A 24,248-nucleotide genomic window follows, 5' to 3' on the forward strand; every position below is an offset into this window, starting at 1 on the left:
AAGATATTGACTGTACCATGAGGTCCTTTTCTATTCTGACAGTCTATGATGAGCTGTATAGTTCAGGTATAGGTCATCATTGCATTTACCTTTGGCTCCCTAGTGCCCTCCAGATCCATTGGCCCATCAGACAGTTCTTCTACAACATCATCCACCCAGAATTCAGCCCCGTGTGTGATGTCTATGCCTTCATGTTCCTGGTGGAGGGCATCAACTTTCTTATCATCATCTTTGGATACTGGGCCTTTGGAGTAAGCACAGTCTCTTTCCAACTTGCATGACTCAGCACTCTGGCTTCCCCCGGGGCTTCTCAGAGCCTTGGAGCTCCCCTCTACTGCCACACTTTTAAGGAGGGTGAACTGGGAACATTGCAAGAAGAGTCTGGCCCTTGGCTTGCTGAATGGCAGCAAAGAAATCTTTTTGCTTCAAATGCCAGTTTTGCAGATTCCATTACTGAAATGGTTGTTGTTTTTTGTGCTATGTCCAAGGCTTATATTAAGTTGTTTTGCTTCTATTGTTAATTAAAGTGAAAGCTGGGAAGCAGGACAAGTGGTGGCCACTGGCCATCTGGGCATTGATGATCACTCTCTGCTGTCCTGGCAGATCGGCTTGCTTATGATTTCTTCCTTCCCTATTTGTGTCCTTCCCCCTCAGCTCTATTTATGCTCTGTGCTTCCTACTACTGGCTCACCATGGGAGTAAATAGAACAACTTCTGGAGGCACCAAGACAAGTGTCTGGGGTAAGAGAAGGAGAGGAAAGGAAAGAAGCAATAGAATCTTTTTGAGTTGAGGCAACCTGCTTCCTTCTATACCCTGATCCTCTGTATTCCCTCCCTTAGGTCTTTTCTGGGCTCTCTAGTCCTAAGCAGGCTGCCAGCACACTCTGTACCGATTGCCCAAGGCACCAGAACTTTGGTTACAGCTCTGCCCATTGTCATCATCAAGGATTTACTAAATATCTGCCATGGTCAGAACACAGTGTTAGGCAATGTGGGAAATACAAAGAGGAAGACACAATTCATGATGTTAAGAGTTATAGAATTTAGTTGGAGAGAATTCAATTCAACAAATATTTATTAATCGCTTACTTTGGTTGAGACATTTTGGCATTAACTCCTGACTGTTCTTCATCTTGCTTTTGAATAAGTGAAAAGTGTTGCTAAGCTGTGGGAATGCCGAGATGAAAAAGGAATATAGTCTCTGTCCTTGAGGAAATGTATGGAAGGTATAAACAAGAGGAAAAAGGAGGAAGGGAAAGGAAGGAGGAAAGAAGGGAGGGAGAGAAGAAGGAAGGAAGGAGGGAGGGAAGGAAGGAGGGAGGGAAGGAAGGAAGGAAGGAAGGAAGGAAGGAAGGAAGGAAGAAAGGAAGGAAGGAAGGAAGGAAGGAAGGAAGGAAGGAAGGAAGGAAGGAAGGAAGGAAGGAAGGAAGGAAGGAAGGAAAGAAGGAAGGAAGGAGACAAGGCACTATAATTTGTAGTTAAGTGAGTAGTATAGACAATTCAACTCAATTTAATTTAATGATTATTATTAAACACTGTGTGCAGGGCACTCTGCTAAGTATGGGGGATGCACAGTAAAAAGAAAAAGTGATTCGTCCCCTCAAGGAGCTTACATTCTATTGAACAGAAAGTACTGTGGCAGCTGAGAGAGGCAGAGACAGAAACACACAGAGAGAAACAGAGATAGAGAGAGTTGACCTCAGGCTGGGAGGATTTAATGTAGATGTTAGTGCTTAAGATGGGCCTTGGAGGATGGAAAAAATTTCAATAGAGAGAGAGGGATAAAAGCCATTATAGGTTGAGAGAATGGTATGGACACAGATATAACAGTGAAGTGTAAGGTACAGCCAGGGGACTGTGAGGAGACCAATTTGGTAGGAGCAGAGGCTTATGTTAGGTAGGAGTGGACACAGATCTGAAGAGAAAGGTTGCAGAATGATCGTGGAAGGGTTTGAGAGTATGAAGTAGGAGGAGGAAGGACCATTGGACTTAAAACGTAAAACCTGGGTTCAAATCCCAGCTTTGACATTTACAATCTGGGTGATCTTTGGTAAACCACTTAACTTCTCTGGATCTCAGTTTCCTGTTCTGTAAAATGAGGTGGTTAAACTGAATGACCTCTAAGTCTCTTCTTACTCTAAAAATCATTCTATCCTGTTGTCTTAGATGTAAGGATAATGGGTTTGGCATTTATTATATAGGAACTAGAGAGCCATTAAAATTTTCTGACCAAGATTGTGACCTGATCACGAAGGTATCTAAGGAGGACTAACTCAGTTGGGTGGGTTGTTTCTACCAGCTGTTCCATATACCCTGAAGATTGTGTTTTTCTAACCGGTATCTCTCATCTTGTTAGAAATACTCAGCTGCTGACTTTTCTGAGACACTTTCTGAGGACCAGGTGCCAGAAACTTTCTTGGCAATGATCCTTATCCAGTTCGGCAGCATGGTTGTGGACCGTGCCATCTACCTGAGAAAGAACATGTATGGCAAGTGTGTATTTCAGGTTGTCCTTGTCATCGGAGTTCACTTCTGGCTGTTTTTCATTCTTCCTGAAGTAACCAAGAGGTATTTCTGATGGGGGACAAAAAAAATCAATGTAGGGGAAAATCTTTCATTCTATTTCCAAGGACATGAAAAACCCAAAGTACTCAATGCTCCCATGTGGTTAAGTATGAATAGTATAGACAGTTCAACTCAATTGAATCTAATGACTTTTATTAAGCACTATGTGCAAGGCACTCCTCTGAGTGCACAGTGAGAACAAGGAGGAGGAATGTTCCTTGAGCCATACAAACTTTTCACTGAAATGAGAGAGGTACAATCTTTTTGACTTGCTCAAAGGAACCCGTCATAAGCTCAATGTCATGAGGCTGGAAGATTTCTCCTAGATAGCAGCAGGACAGGGGAGATGTCTTCATTTTTTAGCTTCAAACCTCATTCAATTTGCCAACAAGCATTTATTAAGGGTTTATGATATGACAAGTACCATGCCGAGCTCTGGGGATACAAGGCAAGGGAAAAAAAGTCCCTGCTCTCAAGGAGCTCACATTCTAATGGGAGAGACAACATACAAAATTATATACATACAAGATGTCTATGGAGTAAATGGGAGGCAATCTCAGAGGGAAGGCACAGGCCGTGGGAGGATACGGACAGGCCTTTTGCAAAAATGAGATTTGAGCTGAGTCAAGGAAGCCAGGAGGTGGAGGTGAAGAAGGAGAGCATTCCAGTCATGGTTGGAAAACTGTCTTGAGTGGGTACTTGAAGATTTTCAGGATCTAATAATGGTGGTGGGATATGGCTTTGTGGCAGGACCAGGCTTGGTGCTAATGTCTTGTGGTAAAGATCGCTGGAGGCTGGTCATCCTTTGAGTACCACCATGCCTCTCCTGGGAAAGCCACTGGCAGTGCCCTATGACTGGAGCGGAATATATTTTTCCCTGGTTTCTGCTGGGAAGTCAGTAAAGAGCTAATTAGATGACCTTTAGTGATCCAGTTAAGTAAGTCAGGGGAATAATAAACTTAACACAGAAAGTACTTGCCTGGGTAAACTATGATGTTAACACCTATTATAGTGCCTTCCCTACACTGAGAAGCCTTTGTTAGAAATGGAAAAGAAAAGAATTAAAAGGCTATAATGCTATACTATAATAGATTAAAAGTTTATTATAATAATTTAAAGAAAGAATTAAAAGTAGAAGAGGATTCCAGGCGTTCTGACCAAAAAAGACCCATTCAAATGGTATAGTTCAGTATAAGGATTGCCACATCTCCCTCTCCATCACACAAAGAACAATTATTATCACAATATTGTTCATGTTTACATATAGCTATCTATCTATCTATCTATCTTTCTAGCAGAAAAAGTACTAGACTTTGATCAAATTCAGAGACCTGTGTGTTCAAGACCCAGCACCCCTATTCAATATGTGTATGGCCTTGGATCAATCACTTCAACTCCTGTGACTCTGTTTCCATTTCATCTTCTGTAAAATGGATGATCTCTAAGGTCTCTTCCAAATCTAAAATGCCTATGCTGTTGTCTTTCAGAGGATCTGTTTCTGGGACTAAAAAGAACTTGATGGAAGAGTCAGTTGGGACATTGAGCCTAATGCTAAAAGCAGTAGGCTCCTTTTTGGGGCACATTTAAGGGAACATTGAAAAGGGAAGGCCATGTGACTTAGCCATCCAAGGGAACACAGAGAATAGAGTTAGGATAACTAGGAAAGGGTATTAGGGCAAGCTTTATAAAGCTGGACTGGGGCAGGAATACAGAGATGATGTCAAAAGCCTTGGCCTTATGGTCTTCGGGTCACAGCAGAAGGAGGAATTCACAAATGGTCTTGGACTCCTCAGTTCAACATTGTTCTATGCTTCAGGGCAGCTCCAAGGTTAGGGAGGCTCTGAGGTGAGGGTTGCTCTGGTATTTTATGGGGAAGTGGGTTGGGGCATGCCATAAGTCTAATTGGTTTCCCACCCCTCCGGTAGGGAAATGTTAATTAGCTATGCTTCCCAGAAAAGGGGCAGAGCTAGAGAGAGAAGTTATCAGGCAGGAGGAGGGGGCATGGTTTGGGCACAGAGAGCCTATTGGATGGAGAAAGATTAAATCAGAAAAAAAAAAAGTTTTTCCAGACCACAACAATAAGGCAGGGGTTATTCTCTCCATGACACAGGCGGAAAACTGAGGTTTCAGGAGTTTAACAATAACAGATTTTTCTGTTTACTTGCAGGAGGTTCAGTGCAAACTACGTGGCTCAGATTTGGTACCTGGTCAAATGTATTTACTTTGGCTTGTCAGCCTATCAGATCAAATGTGGCTACCCAAATCGTATCCTGGGCAATTTTCTGACCAAAAACTTCAATTTTATTAACCTCTTCCTATTTCAAGGGTAAATAAGAAGACTTCATGCCTTCCACAAAACCTTGTGTTGTCATGGTTATTTACAGGAAAAATCTCAGGGATATTTATGCCAGAACTGAATCTTCAGCCATCCCATGATTTTTCCAAAAGGACATAGGGACTAGAGTGAAATTTTTGGTGTCCAAATGTACAATTGAGTAACATCTGTTGTCTTCGATGACTCACAACTTACTCATGGGAGGACTCTAGGGCAGATCCCTCCAAGGGAATAGTACTAAGCCAGGCAGCAGTTCAGATACAAACAAGGCCTGGGGGGTTTCTATGAAGTGCAAACAATATGAGTCAACATTATCATGTAGAAGACCAAAATGTGAATGTGAGTTTTGGCTGCAGGACCAAAAACATTCTGAACAGAAGTTGGGATGTGGGAGGTGATAACCCTGCTCTCCTCTATCCTAGTCCAATAGCATTTAGGATTCTGGGTTCAGTTCTGGATGACATATTTTTAAAGACTTTGACATGCAGACAGTAGCCGGAGGAGGGCAAACAAGACAGCGATAAGACGTCACACACATGAGTCTCAGCTGAAGGAACTGATGCTGTTTTGTCTGGAGTAGAGAACTTTGGGGGTAAAGTGAGAAACAGGACACTTTTATTTTCAATATCTGATGGACCGTTATGAGATAGAGCAATTAGATGTGATCTTCTTGATCCCAGAGGAAAGAAATAAAAGCAGTAGGTAGATGCTTCAGAAGAGCAGAATTTGGCTAGATATAAAGGGAAAGCTTCCTAGCACCTGGAGCTGTCCAAAAGTGGAATATCGGCTTTGGGAGGTAGTGAGCTCCCCATAACCAGTAGAAGGGTTGTCTGTTCCAGTAGGGGTTGGACAAAGTGACCTCTGAGGTCCTTGCCAACTCTGAGATTCTGTGAAATGATTTTAAGAATAATCGTGTGCCATATGCATTCCCCTTGTTGCCCCTCCTCTCTTTTGCTTTTTGCATTTCACAAACATTCCCTTGGGGTGCACCACCATCTGGCTGGTTCACCTGCAAATACACTTTCCCTGTTGAGGTTCCTCCATATATAGGGAATGGATTCAGAGGAATATAGGAAGAATAACAATGTAAACATGGTAAGATGGTTTAGAAACATCTGGAATGGGGACCAACATCTGCTCTAGGAGTGACAACTCTCCTCCCTTCAAGCAATGGATCAGAGTTCAGTTCTTGGGACTTTGAGGGGTGAGATGGCAGGTATGGAGCAGATATCCCAGGATTTTGTCTCCTCTTCTAGTTTTCGAATTGTGCCTTTCCTTTTGGAGCTGAGAGCAGTTATGGACTGGATATGGACTGACACTGTCCTCAGCCTGTCTAGTTGGATCTGCCTGGAGGACCTGTATGCCAGTATTTTCATCATGAAATGCTGGAGGGAATCTGAGAAGGTGTGCAATCATGTTGTTGTTCAGTCATGTCAGACTCTTTGTGACCCCATATGGGGTTTTCTTGGCAAAAATACTTGTCAAAGTGGTTTGCCATTTCCTCTTCCAGTGGATTAAGACAAACAGAGGTTAAGTGACTTGCCCAGGGTCACACAGCTAGTAAGTATCTGAGGCTGGATATGAACTCAGGTCTTCCTGAATCCAGGCCCAGTGCTTTATCCACTGAGCCACAAAGCTGCCTCCCAACTTTTTTTTTGTTGTTGATTAGTCATGTCTAACTCTGACCCCATTTGGGGTTTTCTTGGCAAAGATACTGGAGTGGTTTGCCATTTCCTTCTGTTTCCTTCTCATTTTACAGATGAGGAAACTGAGGCAAACAAGATTAAGTGACTTGTGCAAGGTCACACAGCTAGTAAACATCTGAGTTTGGATTTGAGTTCAGGTCCTCCTGACTCAAGGGCCAACACTTTATCTGCTGTGCCACCTAACTACGTCATAGTAATTGCCTTATGTGAGATTGATTGGCTGCTTCTGTGGCGCATTGCAAAGCCTGATGTGGAACGGTCTGGTTACCAACCAGGCTGGTTGTCATTCTGTAAATTCCAACCCATTCCCATCAGCTGCTATCCATCGAGGAGGCATGGAGAGGTAGTGTAGGAGAGTGGTAAGAGTGATGAATTGGGAGTCAGATTATTTGTTTGAAAAATATTCCTGTGTGATGTTGAGTAAAACACATCTTCCCTCTTGCCTCAGTTTCTTTATTTGTAAAATGAAACGGGTTTCCTTCCACCTATAAGTTCTATTTTCCTAAAATGATACCCTTCCCTTCCCCTCATCCTTTATTCCTCAACCCTGGCATTGAGCCCCTCCCATCTCTGTCATTGAGATCTCTGTTTAACACTCTGTTTAAGGAATTGATAGCTCAGCCTAAATCCTTCCACACTTAACCAATAGCCATTACTGTGCTATCTTTGCTCTCAGCTTGGACCTAACTAGGCCTCAACCCTGGGCATGATTATTCCTGGGCTCATGGAATTCCCTGGATCAACCTTCCCTCATTACACACCCTTCCTGCCCCTGCCATTTTAAACTATTATTGCCAGTCTGCTTTTGTCCAGCCCAAGGAGAGCAGGCCTTCACGTCCCTAGTTGGTGTAACTGTGTTCTTCCCTTTCTCTCTGTTCCTCCTCGGCCACCCTTATTCTCCTCTGTAGAAATACCCCCATCTACCAGGGCAGCGGAAGAAGAAGATCGTGAAGTATGGACAGGGCGGTGTCATTACTTTGGCACTAGTTTTCCTCATGTGGTTCCCACTGGTTTTCATGTCTCTGCTGAAGTCAGTAGGGGGAGTGACCAACCAGCCCCTAGATGTCTCCATCAAAATTTCCATCAGTGGTTATGAGGTAAGGAAATGGGGAGAGGAGCAAAGAAAATGGTGGCAGTGGGGGAGTGGGATTTAGATTGGCTTTCATGGATCTCCATTATTTGTCTCCAGCCAATCTTTCCTAACCTTCTCACTCGTTCTTGTGTAAATCAAACCCTCTACTCCAACCAAGTGGGTCTTCTCACTGTGTTCCTGCTTACAGTACGTCCAATATGGCTTTGGAGTCTTTGCTTATCCCATCCATCTTCTTTACTTGAATTTTTCACCCTCCTTACTGCCTCTTTGGGCACTCTTTGGGACCCATAGCCATCTCTGACTACTCCAGCACACACTGATAACCCTCTTTTCTCACCACCTAGGGGCAGAACCACACAGTTTAGCACCTATTCACATCCAAAAGCATAGAAAAAAGACAGCACAGCATAGTGGGAAATCGAGTGAGAACTGGAGTCCAAAGATCTGGCTTCTAGTCCAGATTCCAGCATGTCATAGCTCTAAGGACTCTGGATACACCACATAACTAATCCAGGCTTCAGTTTGCTCATTCAAAAATGAAGATAGTCATTCTGCCATTACCCACCTCACCAGGTTGTTGTGAAAGAAGTGTGCCATAAACTTTAAGGCACAATGGAAATATAAGTTATTATTGGAACATATCTTTTTGTCACTTGACGTGTGTGTGTGTGTGTGTGTGTGTGTGTGTGTGTGTGTGTGTGTGTGTCTTGTCTCCTCTGTGACTCTTGATTCTCCCTGAAGCTCTAGTAGGTTCCTTGTGTCTCCACGGTGTGAGTAGCCCAAAGCTGGATACACTAAGTAGATGCTTAGTATACATAGTGTCTCCAAAGTCTTAGTGTGGTTTTAAGCTTTAGTAGCTATTAAAAAATATGTTAATCAGTACTAAAGCTTTTCAAAACTATTCAACCTCAATATTAAATATCAATATTAAAGCTATTTAATAGCTATTACAACTTAAAAGTGCACTAAAACTTTTGGGACACTGTGTATACTTAACGAATGACCATTACCAAATGGATGCACTTCAATGTCATTTTCTTTTCCCTAGACTCTTTTTACCATGAGTTCTCAGCAGCAAAATCTTGTCCCCTTCTCTCAGGAAGCATTTGACAACCTGACAGCTCAGTATGCTTTCCATCCGGTAAGTGCCTCTCAAAGCACCAAGAAATCATCCGCTCATGAGGAATTCGATTCTCCTTCCATTGGTCTTTTCTCCCTTATCTTAGCTCTCTTAGTGGTGGGAAGGTAACTGCCTAGCCAAACACCAAGAAGGCACCTCAGGAGTCTGTATATTCTTTTGGAGGGCCCTTAAGGATGGTTAAAGAGACCTTGTATTTTCGAATTAGAAGAGAATGCTTTTGCATTTTGATTTTTTTTTTCTTTCATTCTTCATGCGGCATGATGGAAAAATCCCTGGGCTAAAAGGCAGGGGATTTGGGATCTATTATCATCCTTGCCATTAACTTGCTAGGTGACCTTGGGCAAAGTTTCTTCTGTTCTTTGGGCCTCAGTTGTATCATCATTATCATCATTAACATTTATATATGCCTTTAAGGCTTACCAGGTAATTTGCATATGTTCCCTCATTACCTCATTTGATCCTCACAACAGCCTTGTTAGGGAGGAGCTGTTATTACCTCCCATTTTACAGATGAGAAAATTTAAACCTGAGAGAGGTTAAATGACTTACCCAAAGTCACACAGATAGTTAAGTGTCTGAGGCAGGATTCAAATTCCAGTCTTGCTGATTCCAAGTCCTACAGTCTCCACCAAGCCACCTATCTGCTTCGGTATAGTGAAAGGCTTGATTTAGAGCAGGGGTTCTGTAATGTTGTAGCAGATGTTGTGGGGGTGAGAGACCAATAACACCAGCACACAGGAGAGCTGCTAGCACAGATTCTTTGATCTGCTTTTCTAAGGAAAGCAACTTTAAGGGGTTAACAATATCACTTTAATTAAATATACATATACCATTCATTTAGTTCAGGAGGAAAAGCCAGCACCCTGAACTTCAGAGAGAATACAAACAGAAATTACAAGCATATATTACATAAGAGCAAACACACAGAAATCTGATCAGGGAATTACATAGTTACCAGAGAGAGAGAGGTACCAACATCTGGGTTTTCAAAGCAGGGGGGGCTCTAACAGCTACCCAGAGTCTTGTCTGGCCAAATCACCAACACTCTTCTAATAAGTGTGCCCCCAAAGACAAAATGCCAACTTCAGATCTTATATACATGTCTCAGGGTCCAGGGGCATCACAACCATGTGACTCAAGCCCACGTGACCTAAATGCTTCTTCAGGGTCTAAGGGAGTCACAACCATGAGACTCAAACTCACAGTGAACTAGGCCTTCCCTTGATGTAAGCAGGTCATCAAAGACTCTCAATTCAATCAAAGATTCCTTAGAGCTGAGCAGCACTTCCAAAACAAAGACAGCAAAAAGTCCACTTTGCTGGCCATTACATTTGAAAAGCAAGACTCATCAAAGGTCTTTGATTACTTCAGCATTCCAAGAGAAAACAGTAGAGAGTCCCACCTTAATTACTGTAACAGGTTCTTAACTGGGTTTTTTGTTTTGCTTTGTTTTGCATCATGTGCCCCTCTGGTTGTCTGGTGAAGCCTTTGGAGCCCTTCTTAGAATAATGTCTTTAAATGCATAAGGTAAAATATATAGGATTACAAAGGAAACCAAGTTTATTGAAATATAGTTATCAAAATACAAAAATAAAAACCATTCACAAACCCCTGTTGAGGACCATCTCCCCTGGATGATCTGTATGGTCTAGGGCTTGTGTCCTAGTATTAAACAGTTCACACTCCCTGCTCTCCCTTCCCTTTCCTCCCTTCCCCAAACCCCAGGCTGCCATGCAGTTCATATCAAACTATCATGCCGAGGACATCATTGTGGCAAAGATCAAAAGTCATGCCAGCCTGCTCTGGAACATCAGCCCTGCCAACCGGGCAGCCATGATCACCGAGCTCTCCACAGCCACAGCTCTCTATGTCACCTTGTTGTGGACCGTTCAGAGGTAACTGTCTATCCCATCCAGGGCATTTTCTGCATGTCTGAGCCCCCAAAGGCAGATATTTCAGGATCTTCAGCAGGGACTTCAATCTCTTGCACGGTTCTACACAGAGGAATGTACTTAATAAATGTAGTTTTGATTTATTCTTTAGTTGCTTACTGACCTACAAGTCAGTGTCAGAAAGCATTCAGGCAGCTTTTTTCCCCAGAGGTGGGTAGAGTCACCCATTTGTGGCAGAGCTGGGATTTGAACCCAGGTCTTGCGATTATAAATCCAGTGGAGGTTTTCCCCCTTTTACCACACTGCCTAATTTCTAGTACCTTTTAACCTTTAGCCAATGTGCCTATTTAATTTGTTCGGAAGCAGTTACTTCTATCCTGTGTAGGAATTTAGGGGTGATGTCAAAGGACCTCAGTTCACATCCCAGCCCTGTTATTTATTGTTTATAAACCTTTGGCAGGTCCTCCCAATTTCCCCTACCCCACCCCCACCTTCATGCATAAAGTAAGGGGGTGGTGGTAGTAGGTTTAAACATAAAACCCCCGTCCAGCACTAATCCTATCTATGATCCAAGTTCGACTGAGGCAAGAAGAGTAGGGAATGGAGAAGAAAACAAGCTTCCTCCAGCAGGGTCCTTTCTCTGTGGCCACTCCCCATCTCCTCTGGCTCATGTGTGCTGGGGCAGCTTGGGTGGGGTGTCCCCAAGGATGTGCCTGGGCTAGAGCAGCTCATGTTTTGAGGCTAGAAGCAATTAAGATTTCATTTCCCTTCGGTTGCCTGGTTGCAGCAGCTGGGGCTGGGAGGCTGGAAGCAAAATTTGAGTCAGAGCTTGGGAGTGGGGCAGGAAGCAGCCTTTTCCACCCTGTGGACTTTAGCTGGGCCTAGCTCAGCATTCCTAGCTGAACTTCATCCTCCCCTTTCAGGAATGTGTCTATAGTCAAGAATGTTGAAGCATCCGGCAAGTACACCGTGTGTTACCAAGATAAGGAAATGAGAGACCAAATTGTCCAAATGCTTACCCACATCAGGAACGAGCCCATGTAGGTATTTCCAGACTCTTTGTGTAGCTCCTTTAAGCTGTGGCCTTTTTGCTGAGCATAACAGAATATGTGTGGGTGCCACAGAAAGCAAAAGTTATTTTTTGAATTTCTATCCTCTTTTCCCTTGATGACACTAATTCTGTGTCTCCTGATATAGACAGAGTATGGTCAAATTCAGATTTCCCTTTAGTATTTGTCATTTGTTTTTTGTCCTTCATCCTCGAAGAGGACCACGACATCAGGAAGGAGATGTCATGACTTGCAAATGAATTGGATTTAAGTGAGGCAGGGCTGTGCAAAGTCACCAGCCTCACTCTCTCCACCAGAGCCATCTGGGTCCAGTGGCAAGACACAGATCAGGATAACTGAAGATGGCTCTGAGGCAGTGGGAGGCCTTGGCCTTTTTAAGCTAAGGTCGTTCCGGGTCTCAGTTTATCTGAGGCGATGCCCATTCAGTGATTAAGGCTAGGTAAAAATGAGGCAAGGAATGGCCTCTTTTACCGAGTTAAAAAATAAATAAAATCAGTCTGGGAGAGGAAGATCCTCAGGGTTTCTGGCTGAAACAGAACAATTACTATTTACACTCACTCTGAGCCATCAGAATCCAAACAATGACAAAGTGAGGTTTTGGCTGGACCTATTGTTGGCCAACCAATGAGAGCCAGAGTGATTTGGTTTTAAGGCACGGTCCTTAAAAAAGGGAATCTAGCCCATAAACTCCAAGATATCTTACTAGGTTTCAGTGATCAAAATTTATATTCCTTTGGGCAGAGCATCCACAGTTAGGGGTATGATTCCCTATGTGGATGAAAGGAGAGGAAGGGGAGAGGAAGGAAGGAAGGAAGGAAGGAAGGAAGGAAGGAAGGAAGGAAGGAAGGAAGGAAGGAAGGAAGGAAGGAAGGAGGAAGGGAGGGAGGGAGGGAGGGAGGAACTGTGTTGCCCAACTGGAACTGGCAGCTACTACTACTAGGATTTAAGGTTACGAGCAATGGGGGAAAGTAGCAGAGATGCAGGTTTGGGCCATATTAGTAATCAGAACTGTCCCAAAGTGAATTGTAGGTTCCTGATGACTAGAAGCATCCAAGTTTAAGAGGCTGGATGACTGCTTGTTAGAAATGTTGCAGAGGGCATTCATTTGTATATGGTTTGATTAAGCTGATCTCTGTGGGCCTTTATAACCATGGGACTTGGTGATTCTAGTAGATGCGCCAACTTCTCTTTAAACCAATATTGCTTCTTGTCCTTATTCCCTTTAAAATACTCAATGAAGTTTCTTTTCCAATACATCCTTGGGACTAGAAAACATGGGTTTTACTGAACCTAGGGTCTCTTCCTCTACCCTCTGAAGACTCCAACCTCTGGCATATTATTTTCTACCACCATTTAAAATGATTTTCTTTTGTTCTTCCATTTTCTTCCCTTTCATTTCCAAAGCACAGCAGCCATTCTTCATAAAATCATAATAATACTAGCACCATTAATCTCATAGGTTGTTGCAAGGAAAGTACAAATGTTTCACAAGGGTCCCACGTGAGGATGTGGATAGTTTGAGGCAAACTCATCCCCATTGCTCAAGAACTCCCCTCCTCGAGTGGGGTGACAGAAGAGAGGGCTGACTGGGGAACAGAGCAACCAGAATATACACAATCTTGGAGTGGGGGGGAGGGTAGAAATGGGGAGAAAATTTGTAATTCAAACTCTTGTGAAAATCAATGCTGAAAACTAAATATATTAAATAATCACTAAGAAAAAAAAAGAACTCCTCTCCTCACCCTCCCCTAATAGTTCCCAGGAATCTTACCCATGAGGTGGCCTCCAAGAACACATTACCACCTGCTACAAGGCTGGGCCTTGAGGGATGACCTCAAATGATCTAATCATGAACCTCTCAATATCCTTCTCTCTAACCACTGATACTCTGCTTAGACTCATTGCTCAAAGATTAGCACACTCCATCCTTTTATACTTGCCCCATCCCAGTGATGCTTAACCCCCAGGTACTGAGGTCCCTCTACCCCAACAGGCTGCTCTCTTACAAACTCAGCCCTACCCCACTGTCCCACTCTGGATCAGCCCACACCTTCCACTGTGCCTTCTGGAATACCTGCTCTGTAATTAACAAACCTTCTTCATCTTAAACCTCTTCCTTTCTTCTTTCGTTTTTCTGGAACTCATCGAAAACTGGCTCCCTTCTAATAATACCTTCATCCTAATTCCAGTACTGACTAGGCTTTTTCTCATTCATCAGGTCACAGTGGGAGAATCAGAGTACTCTTTTCCCCCAGTTGCCATTTCTAGACTCTCCTCTTCATGTTATCCAAATTTATCATCCATTCTATAACCTAGTGGTTGTTATCTCTTGACTCCTAAGACATTTCTCATCCTTCCTTAATGAGTTCAGTACCTGGCTCAGAGTCTTTCCTCTCTATGTCCTGCTCTCATCTTACAAATGCCCTAATTTCCTAGTTCCTCAGTCTACTCAATTCTTATGACCTACTTCTTGACTTCACCTCAGCTACATGAAGAGATGGTCATTCCCTTGATCTTGCCATCACCCATGGGTATGTGTTTTCTTTCACATTCACTTTCCCAGAATTCCTTTATCCAATCATGATCTTTTATCATTCTATATTTGTCTATACCCTAACTTTGTTCTTCATACTCACTGAGACCTTCATTCCCTCCACTCCTCAGTTCTTTCCCAGGCCATTATGCTTACACTGGCTACAGTCTCCTCCCTTCCCAATCTCAACCCCTAGGTTAACCAACCCAATTCCATAATATCATCTACTCTCAAATCTCTTATCATCTTGTTCTATTGCCAACCACACCCTGCCAAATCCCACCCCAGGATTATCCCCACCATCCATCTATTTTGCACCTATGCCCATCCTGGAATGGGAAAGAGCTGAAAGAAATCATGAAACCATGCTGAATGGGTCCAACTACACATTTATGTTATCTAATCTCAACTGAATCTACTCATCCCTAATTAATTTGCTATCTCGATCTCCAAAGCAACTGTTCCTAGCCTTGTTTCTTCTCAAGCCTCCTACAGTAGCCTCTCCCCCCACCCCCTTTACTGTGGACCTTGCCCCATATTTCCCTGAAAAAGAAAAATGGAAGTCATTCCTCAAGAGCCTTTCCCTCCCTCCCTTCTCCTCCCTCCCCCTCTCCTGCACTTCCTCTCATCACTCAGCACTCCTCTTCCACAATCTTCTCCTTCAATCCAGTCTTGGATCAAGAAGTGGCCCTTTTCCTTGCCAAAGCCAACTGTTCTATATGAGCTGTTGATCCTATCTCTTTTTGTCTTCTCCAGAAGATTGACCCCATTCATGGTCTTATCTTCAGTCTCTATCTATTGGGTTTTCCCTGCTGCCTACAAACATGCCCCATCCTTAAATAAACCTTCATTTGATCTGACAATCCCCGCTAGTTATTATCCTATACCTCTTCTCCCCTTCTCAATTAAACGACTTGAGAAAGTCATCTATACTAAGTACTTCTACTTCCTCTACTCTCTTCTAAACCCTCTGAAATCTAGCTTCAGACATATTCAACTGAAGCCACCCTTTCTGAAGTTACTAATGATTTCTTTATTGTCAAATCTTTTTCTCAGTCTTTATCCTTCTTGACCTCTCTGTAGCCTTTGATACCATTGATCATCTCTAGGGTTTCATGACACTTCTTTCTCCTGGTTCCTCTATCTGTTCAAATGCTCCTTTTTAATCTCCTTGGCTGCTTGTTCATCAGTGTCACACCTATGACCTGTGGCTCTTCCCTAAGACTTTGCCCTGATCTCTTTTTGCTTTATACTTAGAGATCTCATCAGCCGCATGGATTCAGTTATCAGATGATTCCCAGATCTACATATCCAGCCTCTCTCTCTCTCCTGAGTTAGTCTAACATTGCCACCTGCCTTTTGGACATCTCAAACTGGATGTCACATAGGCATCCCAAACTTAATACAATACAAAATAGAATTCATTATCTTTCCCCCCATATCCTCCCCTCTTCCAAACCTCCCTATTATTGTTGTGAACCTGACTATCCTCCCAGTCATCCTAGCCTATAACCTTGGCAATTACCCTGAGCTCCTCACTCTCACTCATCCCACAAATCCAGTCCATTACCAAATCTTTTGATTTCTGCCTCCACAATATCTCATATGCATTCCTTCTCTCCACTCATACAGTCACCACCCTATTTCTGATCCTCATCACCTCACATCTAGACTGTTGTAATCACCTTCTAATTGGTCTCCTGACCCCAGCTCTCTCTCCACTCCAGTCTATCTTCTACCCAGCTACAAAATTCAGTTTCCTAGAGAGAAAATCTGATGATTTCATTCTCCCCTACTCAATAAACTCCAGTGTTTCCACTTTACCTGTTGGGCATTTAAAGCTTCCTGCATATGACAGGTACCTCAGTCAGGTTTCAGGGTTGACCCAGGTGGCTTCTGGTCTTCCTAGTACCTCAAAATCCAGGCAACTGAATGCCGGAAGCCTTCCATCTCATTATATGGAAAAAGAATGAATCTAGTTACCAAACTCTTGACTTCTAAATTAAAGGATCCCTGGTTACTCTTAAATTGATGTTTAAGAGGAGGAGGGGAAGTAGGGATTGAGATGTAAGAAGATGATGTAAGAAATAATTTCATTTCTTTAAGTAGCCAATAGCATTACCATCAGCTTACCAGCATATGTTATGTTGTGCTCATTATAAGAAGTAAAACAAAATAATGAATTAAGAATTTTTTTTTTCTTCTCTCCCATTGCAGAACTCTTCCTGGTTTGATTCCCAAAGCTCTGAGGACAACAGCTGGAACAGAAGCTAAGATTGCTCACCGGTTGGAAGTTGGTAAGGCATTCAGTCCAATGCTCAGCTTCATATATGGCCCCAAACTTGTTGTTCTTACTAACACTAATGGAGCCTCTTTTCCTATGGACCTTTTAGTCTGCTTTTGAACCAACTGAGCCCCTAACAGAACCTGGCCACATTTGTGATTCTTTCCAGCTGAGGAAGACACTTTGCTTAAAGTGGAAGGAATAATTTGCTTTGGCACATAAAACAACTGCAATCTTGAAGGCAGAGAATAGAATGAGTGGAAGAGGTGTGGGGAGGTCAGGGAACTGTACTACTAATTCTGAGGTCTTCATGAAGGGTAGCAAAAAGAACATGGGGTTTGGATTTAAAGGGTCTGGGATGAATCCTGGCTCTTTCACTTTTCGTGTGATCTTAGGTAAGTCACATTACCACCAGAGGCTTCTGTTTATTCCTTCATAAAACAAGTGTCCTGAACTAGTTGTCTTCTAAGATCCTTTCCAAATCTAAATCAACGAATCTTTCTAAATCTAAATCAGTGTGGCCTTGCTCATATCACTGATTCTGATGCCCTGGGAGGCAGCAGAGAGGACTAACAATTGTTTTGGTTTTGGTTTGTAACTATGTTCTATCTCTGCATGCTGTCTTGAACTCTTTTTTGATATGTTTTTTTTCCCTTGAAAAAAAATTCTTGAACCAAACAATTATTTCCATTCAGAATCCAGAATAGGGTTACATAAGAAAATGTGAGTCTCTTTTGTGCACAGCTTGCTTTTCAAGTATATTTATATTCAATATACAATTTTCAAAGCTTTCCTTATCTATGATTCTTTCTCTCCTCTTCTCATTTTTTGTTTCTTGGGAAACGCTGCCACTCCTATCTTAGAACTTTTTTGGGGGGAGGGGGAAGGGTGAGGCAATTGGGGTTAAGTAATTGTCCAGGGTCACACAGCTAGTAAATGTCTGAGGCCACATTTGAACTCAGGTCTTCCTGACTCCAGGGCCAGTGCTCTATCCACTGTGCCACCTAACTGACCTACTTTTCTTCTTTAAGAATAGTTTCTAATTGATATATTTTATTTTTATATATCTCCTCCCTTTTATGGCTAAACTTGAAAAAGCTGTCTATAACAGGTGCCTCCATTTTAATTTCCTCTCCCTCTGCAATCTGCCTTCATTCACTGAAACTGTTCTTTCCAAAGCTCCCAATAATCTCTTAATTGCAAATCTAGTGGCTTGTTCTTTCCTCATTCTCTGCAGCCTTTGATGCTATTGATCACTCTTCTCTCCAGGTTTCTGTGACACTGATATCTCATTACTCCCCCTTTTCAGGGTCCTCTGCTGTATCTTCAGCTATGTTACACCCTATAACCTTAAGTGTCCCTCAAGGTGCTGCTCTGGGCCCTCTTCTCTTCTCCCTCTATATTATTTCACTTGGTCGCCTCACTTCTCATGGATTAAATTATCTCTGTGCAGACGATTCTTAGATTTACTTGTCCAGTGCTGACCTGTCTCCTAACTATTAGTCTCGAATCTCCAGCTGCCAATTGGACATCTCAAAATGCATGTCAGGCATTATAAACTCCACATATCCAAAGCTGAACTCATTATCTCTTTCCTCTCAAACCCTACCCTCTTCCTAACTTCCTTATCATTGGTAAGTGTACCATCATCCTCCCAGTCACCCATCCTCAACTCTTTACTCTTACCCTTGTCCCACCCCACCCCACCCCATCCAATCAGTGACTAGGTCCTGTGTTTTACCATCTAACATCTCTCGTCTATGCCCTCTTTTCTCCTCTGACAACTGCCACCCTGTTAGAGGTCTTTATCACCTCACACCCAGACTGGTGAAATATCTATTGATTGATTTCTGCTTCAAGCCTCCCCCCACTCCAGTCCATTCTCCACTTGACTGTCAAATTGATCTTCCTAAAGTGCAGGTCTGAACATGTTACCCCCTACTGGATAAACTCTAGTGGCTCCCAGATATCTCCAGGATCAACTATCAAATATATGCTTGGCTATTAAAGACTTTTAAAACTTGGTCCCTCTTCTTAGACCTCACTCCCCTCTTCACACTCTCAGATCCAGTGACACTGGCCTCCTTTTTGTTCCTTGCACATGATACTCCACCTCTTGATTGAGCATTTTCGCTGACTGAGCCCCATTCCTGGCATTCCCTCTTCTCATTTTTGCCTTCTGGCTTTCCTGGCTTCCTTTGTGTCAGCTAAAGTTCTACCTTCTGGGAGAATCCTTTCTCTGTCCTCCTTAATCTTAGTGCCTTCCCTTTGAGACTATCCACATATTATTTATCTTATTTGTACATAGTTTGTGTGTGTGTGTGTGTGTGTGTGTGTGTGTGTGTGCTCTTTCATTAGACAGTGAACTTTTTGAAAGCAGAGACTGTTGGATGTTTTGTTTTGTTTTGGGTGGGGGGGAGTTGAAGTACCTTTGTTTGTATCCCCAGTGCTTAGCACAGCTCCTGGCACATTAGGTGCTTAATGCTTGTAGACTGACCTAGATTTCACAATGATTTGCATTTTTCATTAATGATTTTGAGTATTATTTAATATTGTTAATAATTTGCAATTCTTTTGAGAACTCTTTGTTTATATCCTTTGACTATTTACCTTTCGAGGAATGCCTTTGGTCTCGTATTTCTATTAGCTGTTTATGTATCTTGGATATCCCATCTTTATTGGAGATACCTGATATGAAGATTTTTTTTTCTAGATCACAGCCTCCCTTATTATAGGATCATAGACTCAAAACTAGAAAAGACCTTAGAGATCAAGTTCAGCCGAATGCATTACACAGATGAAGAAACTGAGGCTCAGTTAAGTGTCTTGCCCAGGGTTAAACAACTAATAAGAGCCTGAGCCAAGTTTTGAATCCCAAGTTTTCCTGATTCCAAGTCCAGCACTCTGTTTCTCACCTAGTGGCATTAATTTTGTTTGCCATGTACGTTTTCAAAGCACTTTGTATGCCCTAACATGCTTCTTAGAGAAATGTGACATATTCCAGGTGCTTTCCCATTGGTCTCTCATTTAGTTCTCACCACAGCCCTGAGAGACAAGGACCTGAATCAGCCTGAATTGTGAACCCAAACCATGCAGGACAAGATGCACCTTAGATAACAAACCTTGGAAAGTGATAGGAAAGGTTGTTCGCATTTCTCTACCTCTCAATCACCTTATAATTTACAAAGTGCCTTCCTTATAGAAAGCTCTCTGAGGGCAGGGACTATCTCCTTTTTTGTCTTTGTACCTTCGGCACCTAGGACAGTGCCCAACACATAGTAGGTTTTTTTAATAAATGCTTTATTGATTGAGGTAGGTAGTACAAATCTCTGATTCAGGTTTTACGGAATACTACCCACTAAACTGGCCTCACCACAGGAAACTAAGGCTCAGAGAGGTGGACTACCTTCCCCAGGGTCACAATAGAAATACAAGATCAAAGTCCCTTTCCACCACTCCATGGCTGCCCACATACTACATTTGTTTTAGTGAATCATAAAGTGAAGCAAAGTAGTCCCCACCCAACCAAAACCACTTACTGAGCTAGCTTGAACTAGAATAATTTTAAACTACAAAGCTTACACAATGCCTTGCACATAGTAGGTATATAATAAACCTTTGTTCAACATAGCAAGTGGTAATATTTTTCTTGAATGGCTGACACCATCAAAAATACATTTTAAACCAAATCACCATTTCATTCAAATTGAGTCCCTGCTGTGATGTAAGGTCAGTGGACTATTTTACAGATGAGAAAACTGAGAATCAAAGAAAAGCAATTTGCCTAGGACAGGAGGGATACTAGTTTGGAATTTAGGAGACCTCAGTCCTTGTCTTCATCATTGCTGGTGGCCTTTGGGTACAATCCAAATAGTGTAGAAATTCTGGTCAGGAAACCTGTGTTTGCATCCTTCCTCTGACACTTACTAGCTGTCATGGGCAAGTTACTTCACCTGTGTGCCTCCATTTCCTTGTAAGACTGAATCATACTTATACTACCTACCTTATAAGGCTTTTATAAAGAAAATTGTATAGTTCAAAGTACTACAGAAATGTGGGTTGTTAATAACAGTCTCTCTGTGCCATCAGTAAATTGTGTGAGATTAAGAAAGGGTCTAAGGACTGGACTGATGATTCCACTGATGTAGAGAACTCCCAGATGAAGGAAATTCCCTCTACCAATACATGTTGGCACCTTCTCTGTAATCTATAGGCTTGGAGAGCTGTCTAGAACACAGTGCTTGTGCTAAGTGACTTGCCCAGGATCCCTCAGCCAGTGAGTCAGAGGTAAGATTTGAACCTGAATTCTCCTAGCTCTAAGACCAGCTCTCTAGCTCCTTCAACATGGCTGCCTCTAAGGCCAAAATATTGGAAAGAAAGTGATAAGGAAATACCATGGAAAATCTGTGCATGATACATAGGTATAATCTCAGGACTTTCTTCAGGCTTGGATGAGAATGGAGTCAATGTCCTTGAAGGATTGACTTCTACTCAGTGAGGAGAGGTTAGTCTGTTTTGGAGTAAATCTTTTGTGGATCCCTCTTTTCTTTCAGTCCATTCTGAAAAACCCCAGGACATTGACAAGCTGGCTTTCTACCGAAATATCACTATCCAACTGCAGCAACTGGAAGCTAATGCCTCATCCTCAGGCTCTGGGACCACTGAGTGGTGGGTAATCCAAGAGTGGAGACCCAGCTGTGCAAAGAACCAAGGCTGTAGTCGGGACCTCGAGATTATTATCTACAATGACAAAGTCAGCCCCCAGAGCCTGGGCTTCCTTGCAGGATATGGGTAAGAAATCAAGTAACTCCTGGGGGAGCTTCCCGGTTTGGAGAGGGCCCAGGTTGTCCTTAGGATGCCAAAGAAGGGCTAGGCAGTGCTGATAAGGCAGGTGGTAGTTCTAAAGCTAGAACAAACAAAAAACCAGTGTCAGAGCTGGAAGAGCTCTTAGGGGTTGAGTCCAGTTTCATCCATTTTATAGACGGGGAAAGGCCCAGAGAGAAAGGCACTGACTTTTCTAGTCACACAAAGGAAAAGCCAAGACAACTCAAGTCTCTGATCCTTAGAACTTTAAGTTATCAAAGTTTAAAAGTGTATGGAGCTTTAGGAAGAGCCTCTATATTACATGTGTAAGTATACTACCTAAGGGCATTGTCAAAAATGTTTACTGATGACCTTGGTTCAAATCCTTCCTCTCCCACGTACTGGCTGAGTTGACCCTGGGCAGGTCGCTTTAGTGCTCTCCTATATAACTTCCTAAGGCTGGAAGTTGCAGAGACGGTCCTGATCTGCATTGAGAGATTCCTCACTAAGGAATTTTCCTACTCTAAAGAAATCAGTCTGAACGGGAAAAATAAAAAGTATCTACCAGACTTTATCGACAACACCGAGTGCCTAGTGAGCCCTGGGCAATGAACACAAACATAAATGAAGATGAACGGAAGGCTGATATCCAAGTGTTCACTGTCATCTAGTGGGAGGAACCCTGGACTCCAGACCTGGCTATTCTAGTCACCTGCTGGATGACTTTGGGCAAATCATTAAACTTCTCAGGGGCCTCAATATATCTACCCATAAAATAAGAAGAGGTCCTTCCCTCCCTTCCCAGGATTTCGTGAGCAAAAATGAGAGGACAGATGGGCTTTTCAGAAGGATATGACAAAAATACAAATTGGTATTTATCACAAAATTCGAACTCCTAGTTAGCTTCAGTGGCAACTATAAAGGCATTTTTTTTGTTTGTCTTTAGAAATAACTGGACTGCTTGCATTTTGATTCCTCAGAAATTGAGGTGTTCCTAGATTCACAACCACCCAGCTTCACCAGAACATTTGTGGGCTTTGCTGTTAAGTTAGGTTGTTGCACCAGGGCAGCTTGGGAAACACTGCAGAATTTCCCAAATGTAATCAATACATTTCCTTTTCTATCCAATTTTGGGCCCAATTTATTATCTTTCAGCAGTGCCACGCACCACCCCCTCTCCCTGCCACCCCAATTTCAGGCAGTAGCTTTGTATGGGAGTGCTGGACTTGGAGTCAGGACAGACCTTGGTTCATATCCTGCTTCTGAAACTTGTGGACAAGTACTTTGAAACTAAGTTATAGATGGACTGGGATCCCCATCTACAGAGGGAGTTCTCATATACCTGAAATAAAATAATTGTAGCAACAACTGGATTGTCCCCAATCACATAGTAAAGGACTTTTTTGCTTTCTCTCTTCCAGTATTGTTGGGCTGTATGTGTCTGTTGTCATGGTTGTTGCAAAGTTTATCCGGGAACACTTTAATGGCATCTCCCGATCCATCATGTATGAGGAACTCCCCAATGTGGACCGCATCCTCAAGCTTTGCACAGACATCTTCCTGGTCAGGGAAATGGGTGACCATGAGCTGGAGGAGCAGCTCTTCTCCAAGCTCATCTTTTTGTATCGCTCCCCCGAGACTATGATCAAGTGGACTCGAGAGGCCCAGTCCCCTCCCCAGCAGCTGGTGGATCAGTGATCTGGGTCCTGGCAATCATGTAAGACCCCGTGTGGATACCCTCCCCCATGCTCCCCTGCATTCCTTGCTAAAGCCTAGTTCTCAGTGCACAAAGAACAAACCCCTCACAGCTGGTCACCCTGCAGTCTGCCTGGCACTGTGGCCCTGCTGTCCTGCTGGCAGGTAGCCCTGGCCAAAGCTGAAGCAAGGAAAGCTTTCTCTGCTGTTGTAACTAACAGGGGCAGCAGGTGAAGGTGACACGTAGGAATATCTGTCTTTAAATGTTTTTTTGCTAACAGAGGAAAGTCTGGCTATTGTTGCACGTACCAGTGGATGGCCTTGGACAGTCTGACAGACCACACAGCCTAAGTGGCTGGCAGCAATTGCTCCTCTCTTGGAGCATAGACTTGCAGGTCCCCACTCTTTGGCATGGCAGCTAATCAGGTAGTCTTGAAATCTCTTGTACCATTATTTAACTCTTCATGTGGGTGCTAGCTCAATTAGACTGTAAGCTCTATGAGGGGCAGGAACTTAAACTACACGACGGTACAACCAAGCAACCAGTTGTCCAATAAATTGTGCTGATGAACAAAGGAAGAGTCACTTTCCTCTTTCAGAAAAGGGAAACACCAAGAGTTTCAGAAGTGACATACGATTCTGGACTCTGTGCAGTGACCACACTCCTTGTCTACAAGGTGCACATAAGAAGCCCACTGTTCACATCTCAGGCTGTAAAGGAAAGTGTGGCCTCTCCTCTTCCCTCCCTCAGTGAGCCAGGTCAGATTCAGGCTTTATTGGCATCTAACAGAAGAGCTATTGGTACGATTCCGTGTCTGTCTCAGCTCCCTGAAGAGAGAGGCTATTCCCGTGGGTCACTTACAACACGGTCAGCCTCCCCAAATCCAAACTGAGCTCTCCATTACCGACCTTCCTCAGCAGCCTCCGTTAGGTGCAAGTCTGACTGGGCAGTAGGACCATGGCTTCCAGAAGCAGAGGGAACTCCATATTAAATCGCAGACTGTGTCATCTAAGCCCACGTCAGGCTGAGGTTTTTCCTTCCCTAGGGGCAAGATAATTAATAGCTCACATTTACGTGGGGCTTTAAGGTGTGCAAAGTGCTATAGACAGATAGATAACATCTCTATCTAT

At 43.1% G+C, this 24,248-nt stretch overlaps 1 protein-coding gene across 1 annotated transcript in view; it reads left to right on the forward strand.

The window, feature by feature from the left end:
- The window catches only part of LOC118842337 (piezo-type mechanosensitive ion channel component 2-like), a 105,242-nt gene extending 82,122 nt beyond the window's left edge, over nucleotides 1–23,120 (forward strand). The window contains exons 30-39 of the mRNA XM_036749897.1: nucleotides 114–251; nucleotides 2,357–2,568; nucleotides 4,733–4,891; nucleotides 6,157–6,304; nucleotides 7,515–7,703; nucleotides 8,748–8,840; nucleotides 10,566–10,735; nucleotides 16,553–16,632; nucleotides 21,173–21,410; nucleotides 22,844–23,120. Of these exons, the coding sequence (XP_036605792.1) occupies nucleotides 114–251; nucleotides 2,357–2,568; nucleotides 4,733–4,891; nucleotides 6,157–6,304; nucleotides 7,515–7,703; nucleotides 8,748–8,840; nucleotides 10,566–10,735; nucleotides 16,553–16,632; nucleotides 21,173–21,410; nucleotides 22,844–23,120 (1,704 nt within the window). The remainder of the gene's footprint in view (nucleotides 1–113; nucleotides 252–2,356; nucleotides 2,569–4,732; nucleotides 4,892–6,156; nucleotides 6,305–7,514; nucleotides 7,704–8,747; nucleotides 8,841–10,565; nucleotides 10,736–16,552; nucleotides 16,633–21,172; nucleotides 21,411–22,843) is intronic.
- The last annotated feature ends 1,128 nt before the right edge of the window (nucleotides 23,121–24,248 follow it).

Source organism: Trichosurus vulpecula, chromosome 3 (assembly GCF_011100635.1).
Source record: "Trichosurus vulpecula isolate mTriVul1 chromosome 3, mTriVul1.pri, whole genome shotgun sequence".
Taxonomy (NCBI): domain Eukaryota; kingdom Metazoa; phylum Chordata; class Mammalia; order Diprotodontia; family Phalangeridae; genus Trichosurus; species Trichosurus vulpecula.